The following is a 12,183-nucleotide window of genomic DNA, read 5'->3' on the forward strand; positions in this document are numbered from 1 at the left end:
TTCCTGTGACATCGGGTGGTGTAGGTGTCCTGGAGGGCAGGTAGTTTGCCCCCGGTGATGCGTTGTGTAGACCTCACTACCCTCTGGAGAGCCTTACAGTTGTGGGCGGAGAAGTTGCCGTACCAGGTGGTGATACAACCCGACAGGATGCTCTCGATTGTGCATCTGTAAATGTTTGTGAGTGTTTTTCGTGACAAGCCGAATTTCTTCAGCCTCCTGAGGTTGAAGAGGCGCTGTTGCGCCTTCTTCACCACGCTGTCTGTGTGGGTGGACCATTTCAGTTTGTCCGTGATGTGTACGCCAAGGAACTTAAAACTTTCCACCTTCTCCACTACTATCCCGTCGATGTGGATAGGGGGGTGCTCCCTCTGCTGTTTCCTGAAGTCCACGATCATCTCCTTTGTTTTGTTGAGGTTATTTTCCTGACACCACACTCGGAGGGCCCTCACCTCCTCCCTGTAGGCCGTCTCGTCGTTGTTGGTAATCAAGCCTACCACTGTAGTGTCGTCTGCAAACTTGATGATTGAGTTGGAGGCGTGCATGGCCACGCAGTCATGGGTGAACAGGGAGTTCAGTTGAGGGCTGAGAACACACCCTTGTGGGGCCCCAGTGTTGAGGATCAGCAGGGTGGAGATGTTGTTTCCTACCCTCACCACCTGGGGGCGTCCCGTCATAAAGTCCAGGACCCAGTTGCACAGGGTGGGCTCGAGACCCAGGGTCTCAAGCTTAATGACGAGTTTGGAGGGTACTATGGTGTTAAATGCTGAGTTGTAATCGATGAACAGCATTCTTACATAGGTATTCCTCTTGTCCAGATGGGTTAGGGCAGTGTGCAGTCGTTTAGCTCAGTTACATTAGCTTTCTTGGGAACAGGAACAATGATGGCCCTCTTGAAGCATGTGGGAACAGCAGACTGGGATAAGGATTGATTGAATATGTCCGTAAACACACCAGCCAGCTGGTCTGCGCATGCTCTGAGGACGCGGCTAGGGATGCCGTCTGGGCTGGCAGCCTTGCGAGGGTTAACATGTTTAAATGTTTTACTCACGTTGGCTGCGGTGAAGTAGAGCCCGCAGGTTTTGGTCGTGGACAGTGTCGGTGGCACTGTATTGTCCTCAAAGCGAGCAAAGAAGTTGTTTAGTTTGTCTGGGAGCAAGACATCGGGGTCCGCGACGGGGCTTGTTTTCTTTTTGTAGTCCGTGATTGACTGTAGACCCTGCCACATACCTCTCGTGTCTGAGCCGTTGAATTGCAACTCTACTTTGTCTCTATACTGACGCTTAGCTTGTTTGATTGCCTTGCGGAGGGAATAGCTACACTGTTTGTATTCAGTCATGTTTCCGGTCGACTTGCCCTGATTAAAAGCAGTGGTTCGCGCTTTCAGTTTGGCACGAATGCTGCCATCAATCAGCGGTTTCTGGTTGGGGAAGGTTTTAATGGTTGCTGTGGGTACAACATCACCGATGCACTTGCTAATAAACTCGCTCACCGAATCAGCGTATACGTCAATGTTGTTGTTCGGTGCTATCCGGAACATATCTCAGTCCACGTGATCGAAGCAATCTTGAAGCGTGTGAGGTGAGGAGTCTCGTCCAGTAAACATTCAGTAATTAAACACAGGGAAACACTCTGACATGATTACAGCTCCACACAGTGTGTGTTTGTGTTTGTGTGTGTGTGTGTTCTTACATAACAGAACCTTGAGATTTTAAAGGAACTCTTTGATCAAAAACTACTCCTCTATATTATTTCCATCCTTTCCTTCTCTCAGAACTTTGTTAATGTTCCACTGGTCTCGGATTGACTACATGTGAGTCTGTATCTTGTTGCTATGGTAACTGAACTTGGTAACTGAAATGAAGCATAGCATATCGGTACTGTTCATATCCCTGATATGAGGAGTTATGTCATCCTTATCATATCCATACAACGTTTTCTAACTGTATTGTTCCTCTCTCTGCAGGGACAGAAAGGCCATCCAGGTCCTGCTGGTCAACCAGGAGATTCTGTGAGTATTCTGTTGAATCATATCATAGCAATAACTTCTGCTGACGATACATGAACATAGGATAGCTCAGAATCTGGTCTGGGAAAGTCCTATTGTAGATTGGACAGCTTCCGCAAACCACTGTTTCATGAAACGTATTCTCATGAGTAACAGCTTGTTTCAGTAGTTATTTTAACTGCCCTCTTTCTGTGTCTTTGAACTGGTGTTAATGTGTCGGTCTTCCTGACTGCATCCTTGGTCGAAAATATACAGGTTAAGAAACATTCCATGTGGCAGCTTTAGAACACTAAGCAAATTCATTGGACCAGTGTCGTTCAAAGCTTTTTGCAAAGTCTTATGGGATATTACAATCCCGTTGTCTTATCCTTCGTCATCTTCAACCTAGACTGTGTTTAAACCACTGCATACATCAGACAATAGACTCTCCATCTGTTTACCCAACGAAGCTGAAGCTATGGCTCGGCTGTCAGAACACATTGCTCCCTGAGGACCCAAACATGAATTCCTGAACAGAGAAAATAAGAGGGAGAGAGAGAGAGACACACAGGGAGAATGGGAGGGAAGGAGAGAGATAGAGAGAAGGAAAAAGGAAAAAGTAAAAAAAAAATATAATATATATATATATATATATATATATATATATATAGCGAGAGAGAGAGAAAGAGAGAGAGATCCAAGAAGGAGAGAGAGAAGAAAAAGAAGGCCATTACAACAAGGAGGAGACTAAGCCTTGTCAGGGGAGGATGTTAAACATGAACACATTAGTTCTTAAGCAATCTTGGCCAGAGAAATTTAGTTTTTGGCAGAGCTTAAAGTGGGTCAAATAGTCTGGACAACCTAAGGTCACTTCTCCCAGGGAATCCAAAGAAATACTAAAAATAGTGTTTAGTGCGTTTACATTCACTACAAAGAATGTGCAATGCGCAGTGCACAATCAGTACAAAGAGTCTTGAGTTCTCACTGACCACACGAGGAACATGATCTGGGCCTTAGTTAAAGGCTATACATAGGGCCCAGAGTTGTTCCTGGTCAGTTTGATGTGGTCAGGAAATGTCCTAGTGATCTAGAGTATCACTGACACTCTTTGGCTCTTCTGTTGCTATATGCAACACTGGGCTCACACAGCGATGTTCGTGTTTGGGTTTTCAGTGGGAAATGAAAATGCATGATGCATAAACATTATTGCCGGTAGTCTGTAATTACATTGGTTGGCTCTCATTACAAATAAGCGGTAATTTTCCATTCACTAAAAAACCCATGTTGTTCTCTGCATATATTTAAAGTTAAAAAAATAAAGTATTTGAAGTTTCATGAAGGGATTAATTGAACATTTATTTCACCACATGGAAAATATTTTAGTGAAGGAAAGTCCCATGATTAACAGACTACTACTGTACAGTAGTCAAACTGTAAGTGGTTCTACCACAACGTAAAACTACCCACTGGGAGTCAGTTGAACTTCATTGAAAATAGAGCTTCAATATTTGCAGTGGCTCTCCTGCCTTCCAAACGCAGTGCTGATGAAACAAAGGGTCTTTATGAAGAGTGTGTAGATGGAACCCTCTCCCTGTATTTCCCCCTCTTCCTGAACTCACACTGCTTCACTCCAACGACATGGAGGCTGATAATGACACAACTATTGTGGCAACCCCCGCCCCCCCTCTCTCATCTCAATCCTTCTCTCTCATCTTACTCACTCCTTCTCTCCTTTCCCTCTTTCCGCAGGGCGAGCAAGGGGCAGACGGAAGCCCAGGGGCCAAAGGTTATCCTGGCAGGCAGGTGCAGTAAATCTAGTGTCGCGGTGCTGGTTAAGCAGGACTACACACACCATACAGTACATTAACAGCTGTAAGAAAGAGAGTGGTGCTAGCTAAGGCTAAGCTAAGCAGGGCTACACACCATACAGTACATTAACAGCTGTAAGAGAGAGAGAGGTGCTAGCTAAGGCTAAGCTAAGCAGGGCTACACACCATACAGTACATTAACAGCTGTAAGAAAGAGAGAGGTGCTAGCTAAGGCTAAGCTAAGCATGGCTACACACCATACAGTACATTAACAGCTGTACGAAAGAGCGAGGTGCTAGCTAAGGCTAAGCTAAGCAGGGCTACACACCATACAGTACATTAACATCTGTAAGAAAGAGAGAGGTGCTAGCTAAGGCTAAGCTAAGCAGGGCTATACACCATACAGTACATTAACAGCTGTAAGAAAGAGGTGCTAGCTAAGGCTAAGCTAAGCAGGGCTACACACCATACAGTACATTAACAGCTGTAAGAGAGAGAGAGGTGCTAGCTAAGGCTAAGCTAAGCAGGACTATAGTACACACAGTAAACACATTCATGTCTAGTGTTCCGGTGCTGGCTAAAGCTAAGGCTAAGCGGGGCTACAGTACACACACCAAACACACTCCGCTCATAAGAGGCTAGAGTGAGGGATTGGGAGTGTAAACACTCTGGACGAGGTAGGCAGAGAGAATGAAAGGGTCTTTGAAAGAGCTGCAACACTGTAAGACTGTCAAAAGCACCTGTGGCAGGATTAGGGATATGATTCTTTGGTTTGCTGCCCCTGGACTTGCCATAGGCTTTTAGTTAGTAGTCAATACCTTGACTGAACATGGAAATGCAATCAATCTGTGACTAACGTAGCTGCTCCCCCCATGGAATACGTTTCCTTAGGAGTCTTTAGGAGCTCACACTGTGAGTTTCATGCAGCGCTGCCACTTCTGGGAATATCATTTGAATACGTTTTAAAAAGTCTCTCATTGCTGAGTAGTATGTGGGTTTCTCCACGAGGTAAAACATGCTTTCTCCCTGCTGTCCAGATCGCACGTTTGTAACGCCGCCTACACACACGCACAGCTGCAGAATCACTCATAGCTCGGCTTGTTAGAAAATGTTTATGCTAGCTTAGAGTTCAGACCTGGGGTGTAGTGTTTTGTCTCTGTTTCTTTAGTGCTCTTACCCTGTCACTGTTGTAACTCCCCAGATATATACACACACACACACACACACACACACACACACACACACACACACACACACACACACACACACACACACACACACACACACACACACACACACACACACAAACGCACACACACGCACAAACGCACACGCACACACACTGTTGTAACTCCCTAGCTAGACACACACTTCAGACACCCACACACTTCAGACTGATGGATTAGGTTTTAGCACCCCCTACCATCTGTGGACTGTGAATCACTGGCTATAGTGAGGAGTTGAGCCAGTGTGAATCACTGGACCAGCTGGTCTCCTGAGGAGTTGAGCCAGTGTGAATCACTAGACCAGCTGGTCTCCTGAGGAGTTGAGCCAGTGTGAATCACTGGACCAGTTGAGACAGTGCAGATAGAGCCCATGTATGTTCATTAAGGTCTGCTCGACTTCAAGATTACATAATGGAGATGTTCTATGAGTCACAAACAAGACTGTCCCTCCACTAATCTGCATGCCTGTAAACACATCTTGGAAATATTCAGCCAAAACGAATAATCGTCAGGTAGTTATGATAGCACTATGTGAAAGCATAGTGAAAGCACCAATCACAATTTGGGTCCAATCCACTTACAATTCTATCTGTTTTATGGACATGAGACATTTAATGTATTGTATGCATTATGAAATGCATTATGTAAATCCATTTGTAATGTAATTTGTTATGCTGTGCTCTGTAGGGTTTACCTGGGCCTGTTGGCATTATGGGGCCTAAAGGAGTCCGGGTGAGTCATCTAAAAAATGGCATTAACGAAGTAGTATCTCTGTTCTGTATAGGGTTGTTAATCAGTTGTCAAGATACTGTATAACTTGACTGTGCTGTTTGTTCTGTTTTGAGTGTTTCTGTCTGATAGATGTCGCAGATACAGAGCAGCCGGAAAATATTCAGACCCCTTGACTTTTTCCACATTTTGTTACGTTTCAGACTTATTCTAAAATTGATTTAAAAAAATGATCTCATCAATTACACACAATACCCCATAATGACAAAGCAAAAACAGGTTTTTAGAAATGTTTGCAAAAAAGATTTTTTTTTAATATATCACATTTACATAAGTATTCAGACCCTTTACTCAGTACTTTGTTGATGCACCTTTGGCAGCGATTACATCCTCAAGTCTTCTTGGGTATGACGCTACAAGCTTGGCACACCTGTATTTGGGGAGTTTCTCCCATTCTTCTCTGCAGATCCTTTCAAGCTCTGTCAGGTTGGATGGGGAGCGTCGCTGCACAGCTATTTTCAGGTCTCTCCAGAGATGTTCGATCAGGTTCAAGTCTGGGCTCTGGCTGGGCACTCAAGGACATTCAGAGACTTCTCCCAAAGCCACTCCTGCATTGTCTTGGCTGTGTGCTTAGGGTCATTGTCCTGTTGGAAGGTGAACCTTTGCCTAAGTCTTAGGTCCTGAGCACTCTGGAGCAGGTTTTCATCAAGGATCTCTCTGTAATTTGCTCTGTTCATCTTTTCCTTGATCCTGACTGGTCTCTAAGTCCCTGCCGCTGAAAAACGTCCCCACAGCATGATGCAGCCACCACCATGCTTCACCGTAGGGATGGTGCCAGGTTTCCTCCAGAGATAATGCTTGGCATTCAGGCCAAAGAGTTCAATTTTGGTTTCATCAGACTAGAGAATCTTGTTTCTCATGGTCTGAGAGCCCTTTAGGTGCCTTTTGGCAAACTCCAAGAGGGCTGTCACTCTACCATAAAGGCCTGATTGGTGGAATGCTACAGATGGTTGTCCTTCTGGAAGGTTCTCCCATCTCCACAGAGGAACTCTGCAGCTCTGTCAGAGTTCATTGTCACTTCCCTGACCAAGGCCCTTCTCCCCCAATTGCTCAGTTTGGCCGGATGGCTAGCTCTAGGAAGAGTCTTGGTGGTTCCAAACTTCTTCCATTTAAGAATGATGGAGGTCACTGTGTTCTTGGGGACCTTTAATGCTGCATACAATTTTTGGTACCCTTCCCCAGATCTGTGTCTCAACACAATCCTGTCTCGGAGGTCTACGGACAATTCCTTCGACCTGATGGCTTGGTTTTTGCTCTGACATGCATTGTCAACTGTGGGACCTTATATAGACAGGTGTGTGCATTTCTAAATAATGTCCAATCAGTTGAATTTACCACAAGTGGACTCCAATCAAGTTGGAGAAACATCTCAAGGGTGATCAATGGAAACAGGATGCACCTGAGCTCAATTTTGATTGTCATAGAAAAGGGTCTGAATACATATGTAAATAAGGGATTCATGTTTTTTATTTTTAATACATTTGCTAAAATTTCTAAAAAGCCTGTTTTCACTTTGTATTTATGGGATATTGTGTGTAGATTGATGATTTTTTTAAATGTTTAATCCATTTTAGAATAATGATGTAACGTAACAGAATGAGGAAAAACACAAGGGGTCTGAATACTTCCTGAATGCACTGTATTTGTTTTTATAGAATAACATGTACCGAATGAACCTTACTGAATATTCACTGTTTGATATGATTTCTATCATGTTCTATTTACTTCCTGTATAAATCCACTGCCAATACAGTCATATCATTGAAATATGTTTAGAATATTCTTTATGACTTCTGTCAAGGTCAGAGAGCATCACTGTCAACCAGGGTGCCTGCCCAAGACATGTTACATTTTAAAACACAGTTTGGTTTTTGCAGACAAAGAGTAAGGCCACACAGTCAATTTTTCTGTTTGTTCAGTACAGCACACCCTACTCTAAAGATGACTTTGTTCCAGAGGTCTCTAGCCACTTGCTGTGTTAAATAAACTGTGAAAAGCATGTTAAATAAATCAACAAGACCAGAGCGGTCACATAAAAAAGCCATAATGTAAACACCATTCGTCGAAAAAGCTGGCCCTGTTAACTCACCATGATTGAAATCACAGAGCTCTTTGTGGTGATGCTGGTACAACAAGAGATTTGAGGTGCTGTAAAAGTAATTAGCTTGTGTTAAAAAACTTTTCACCTGAATGTCAATTGTTGTTGCTGGTGATATTTGTTGATATTTGTTGTTGTTATTGTTGTTGTTGTATTTGTTGTTGCTAGTATAGTACCAACAGCTATGTCACCCTGCATCCTTCTGCTGGCTTTCATCTGAAGACCAACATGGTCCTGTTGACTCTTGAATTTATTTTTTCCCTTTGATCATCTCTTGTCCTCCAGTTCCCCTATGCCTCCCTCTCTCCCTCCTCTCTCCCTCCTCTAGCCATCCTCTAGCACTCCTCTCTCCCTCCTCTAGCCCTCCTCTCTCCCTCCTCTAGCCCTCCTCTAGCCCTCCTCTCTCCCTCCTCTAGCCCTCCTCTCTCCCTCCTCTAGCCCTCCTCTAGCCCTCCTCTCTCCCTCCTCTAGCCCTCCTCTCTCCCTCCTCTAGCCCTCCTCTCTCCCTCCTCTAGCACTCCTCTCTCCCTCCTCTAGCCCTCCTCTCTCCCTCCTCTAGCCCTCCTCTAGCCCTCCTCTCTCCCTCCTCTAGCCCTCCTCTCTCCCTCCTCTAGCCCTCCTCTCTCCCTCCTCTAGCCCTCCTCCCTCCCTCCTCTAGCCCTCCTCTAACCCTCCTCTCTCCCTCCTCTAGCCCTCCTCTCTCCCTCCTCTAGCCCTCCTCTCTCCCTCCTCTAGCCCTCCTCTCTCCCTCCTCTAGCCCTCCTCTCTCCCTCCTCTAGCCCTCCTCTCTCCCTCCTCTAGCCCTCCTCTCTCCCTCCTCTCTCCCTCCTCTAGCCCTCCCCTAGTCCTCCTCTCTCCCTCCTCTAGCCCTCCTCTCTCCCTCCTCCCTCCCTCCTCTAGCCCTCCTCTAGCCCTCCTCCCTCCCTCCTCTAGCCCTCCTCTCTCCCTCCTCTAGCCCCCTCTCTCCCTCCTCTCTCCCTCCTCTAGCCCTCCTCTAGCCCTCCTCTAGCCCACCTCTCTCCCTCCTCTAGCCCTCCTCTAGCCCTCCTCTAGCCCTCCTCTCTCCCTCCTCTAGCCCTCATCTAGCCCTCCTCCCTCCCTCCTCTAGCCCTCCTCTCTCCCTCCTCTAGCCCCCTCTCTCCCTCCTCTCTCCCTCCTCTAGCCCTCCTCTAGCCCTCCTCTAGCCCTCCTCTAGCCCTCCTCTAGCCCACCTCTCTCCCTCCTCTCTCCCTCCTCTAGCCCTCCTCTAGCCCTCCTCTCTCCCTCCTCTAGCCCTCCTCTCTCCCTCCTCTAGCCCTCCTCTCTCCCTCCTCTAGCCCTCCTCTCTCCCTCCTCTAGCCCTCCTCTAGCCCTCCTCTCTCCCTCCTCTCTCCCTCCTCTAGCCCTCCCCTAGTCCTCCTCTCTCCCTCCTCTAGCCCTCCTCTCTCCCTCCTGTAGCCCTCCTCTAGCCCTCCTCCCTCCCTCCTCTCTCCCTCCTCCCTTCCTCCTCTAGCCCTCCTCTAGCCCTCCTCCCTCCCTCCTCTAGCCCTCCTCCCTCCCTCCTCTAGCCCTCCTCCCTCCCTCCTCTAGCCCTCCTCTCTCCCTCCTCTCTCCCTCCTCCCTCCCTCCTATAGCCCTCCTCTAGCCCTCCTCCCTCCCTCCTCTAACCCTCCTCCCTCCCTCCTATAGCCCTCCTCTAGCCCTCCTCTCTCCCTCCTCTAGCCCTCCTCTCTCCCTCCTTCCTCCCTCCTCTAGCCCTCCTCCCTCCCTCCTCTAGCCCTCCTCCCTCCCTCCTCTCTCCCTCCTCTCTCCCTCCTCTAGCCCTCCTCTAGCCCTCCTCTCTCCCTCCTCTAGCCCTCCTCTCTCCCTCCTCTCTCCCTCCTCCAGCCCTCCTCCCTCCCTCCTCCAGCCCTCCTCCCTCCCTCCTCTAGCCCTCCTCTCTCCCTCTTCTTGCCCTCCTCTCTCCCTCCTCCCTCCCTCCTCCCTCCCTCCTCTAGCCCTCCTCCCTCCCTCCTCCAGCCCTCCTCCCTCCCTCCTCTAGCCCTCCTCTCTCCCTCTTCTTGCCCTCCTCTCTCCCTCCTCTAGCCCTCCTCTAGCCCTCTTCTAGCCCTCCTCTAGCCCTCTTCTTGCCCTCCTTCCTCCCTCCTTCCTCCCTCCTCTCTCCCTCCTCTAGCCCTCCTCTAGCCCTCCTCCCTCCCTACTCCCTCCCTCCTCTCTCCCTCCTCTCTCCCTCCTCTAGCCCTCCTCTCTCCCTCCTCTAGCCCTCCATCAGTAAGCAGCCACCCTGGAATCATCAGAGATCCCTGACGTGAGGGTATGTGCCCTTGGACTACATCGTGGAAGGCAGCACCATGCAGTCCATGGGCATATACACTTGCCTCAAGGCTTTGTTCTTCACGAAGAGCCCCACCCCTGCGGCCAACAGAATCACCAAAAGGACTAAAGCCACACTGATGTGATGAAACCAGAGAAGAGAGTTATAGAAATGTAATTGATCTCCTTTTTGTCCCTCATCCCTCTATTCTCCTCACCCCACTCTCTTCCCCCACTGCCTTCTTCACTATCCATTTCTTCACCTGTCTCCTCTGCTTTATTCCATAACCCTTATTTCACCTCCTCCCTCCCTTCCATCTCTCTCTGCTCTCCCCTATCCTCCCACTCTCCTTATTCTCTTCCTGTCACCTATACCCATTTATCCCACCAATATATCTGCAGGGTTTCATAGGAATCCCTGGGGTTTTTGGCCTTCCTGGACCTGATGGTGAGAGAGTAAGTAGTCCAGAATATCTCCTAGAAATATGAAAATGAATAACTATACAAGAACCTTTCTACCTCTTTGAATGACTTGTTTGGTGCATTACTGAGACTAAAAAGAGACCACCTCTCTTAGTCCTATGGGAGGGGTACACAGTAGCTGTGGGCATTATTATCGGTCAGGATGATCAGATCTAACCCTTAGTGAGTTTAAATGATTGTGAAATAGAAGTGCTTACACTGGATGAAATGCTAGCAGTAGGCCCTCGCCTCCAAACCGCTAAAAGATGACTGGAGTAGCCCTTCCCAATACAGGATCAAGTGCTGGTGGAATTCCAGCCATCCCTACTGTTTGGATAATAGTCAGGAGATGGGCTAACACTAAGGAGCTGGAACAAGAGCTGCTTCGGAATAGCCTGACGAAGACTCATTTTCCCAGAACCCCCCCAGGCCACTGGAGTAGAATTGTAGGCTATATTAGAGAGTATTTTTGGACATGCTTGCACTAGCTTACATTTGATACAGTATGTCTATTGGTTCTAGTAGGCTACCTTAAAGAACCATTTATAATTTGCTTGTAAAATAAATATGAAATTATTATTGACATTTACCTCTTCTTTTGCTGTTCCCCTCCTCTCTTCTTTCTTTTCCCATCCTTCTCTTTTTCTCTTCCTCCTCAGGGAATTCCTGGTGTTCATGGGAAGAAGGGCAAGATGGGTAGGCCGGTAAAGATTTCTCTCAACATACCTTTTTATAGTGAATGCAATAATACCATGAAATCAACTGTTCCTTTTTCCCATTCTGTCATACCTTAAAGGTCAATTCCACCACTTTTCAACCTAATTTTCATTATCTCCAGCACAATACCAGTGTCAACGTATGTAAAAATGGACGCATTTGTATGTTTTGTAGGGAAAAAAATATAAAGTTTAAAAGTTCACCAAAAGTTAAAGCGGTGATGCGGGGAGCAGGAAAATACCCTCCCTTGGTCTAGGAACATGTTGCAGGTTGAAACTCACCATTTTTTACTTTTAATACTACTCTGTGATGTCACAGAGAAGCATTTTTTTAAAGGGCCTTTCTTCTAATCTTTTTAACCACACACCATAGAAACAAGCTGTTTTCACATGTGTAGATACTGGTTTGGTGCTGGAGATGAATATGAGGTTGAAAAGTGGCAGAATTGCCCTTTAAAGATACAGCTAGGGTAATTTAGTGAGTATGACATGGCTATTATTCAGAGGAACAGTCTTGAGCGTGTATGGGGACATCTTGGCTTTAGCCATACATCAGTGATGCATGTTGTGGTAGCCTCCACACAACCACAGTGGAAGACTGTTGAAGACTGTTGTCTTTTCACTCTTGAGCCTCGAGTCTGTCTGCATATTTCCACTAGTCTATACAGTATATCTTTTAGAATAGGATGAGATCTCAACGGACTACAACTATTGGCAACTATCCCATTGATTATACACTGAGTGTACAAAACATTAAGAACACGACATGCTCTTTCCATGATGTTCTCTGACCAGGTTAATCCAGGTG

At 46.9% G+C, this 12,183-nt stretch overlaps 1 protein-coding gene across 1 annotated transcript in view; it reads left to right on the forward strand.

Annotated features, from left to right (window-relative positions):
• The window catches only part of LOC106579812 (uncharacterized), a 99,367-nt gene that overhangs the window by 47,296 nt on the left and 39,888 nt on the right, over positions 1 to 12,183 (forward strand). Inside the window, exons 8-12 of the mRNA XM_014160011.3 lie at positions 1,964 to 2,008; positions 3,734 to 3,787; positions 5,706 to 5,750; positions 10,600 to 10,653; positions 11,319 to 11,363. Coding sequence (XP_014015486.3) covers positions 1,964 to 2,008; positions 3,734 to 3,787; positions 5,706 to 5,750; positions 10,600 to 10,653; positions 11,319 to 11,363 — 243 coding nt within the window. The remainder of the gene's footprint in view (positions 1 to 1,963; positions 2,009 to 3,733; positions 3,788 to 5,705; positions 5,751 to 10,599; positions 10,654 to 11,318; positions 11,364 to 12,183) is intronic.

This window comes from Salmo salar, chromosome 20 (assembly GCF_965601325.2).
Source record: "Salmo salar chromosome 20, fSalSal1, whole genome shotgun sequence".
NCBI lineage: Eukaryota > Metazoa > Chordata > Actinopteri > Salmoniformes > Salmonidae > Salmo > Salmo salar.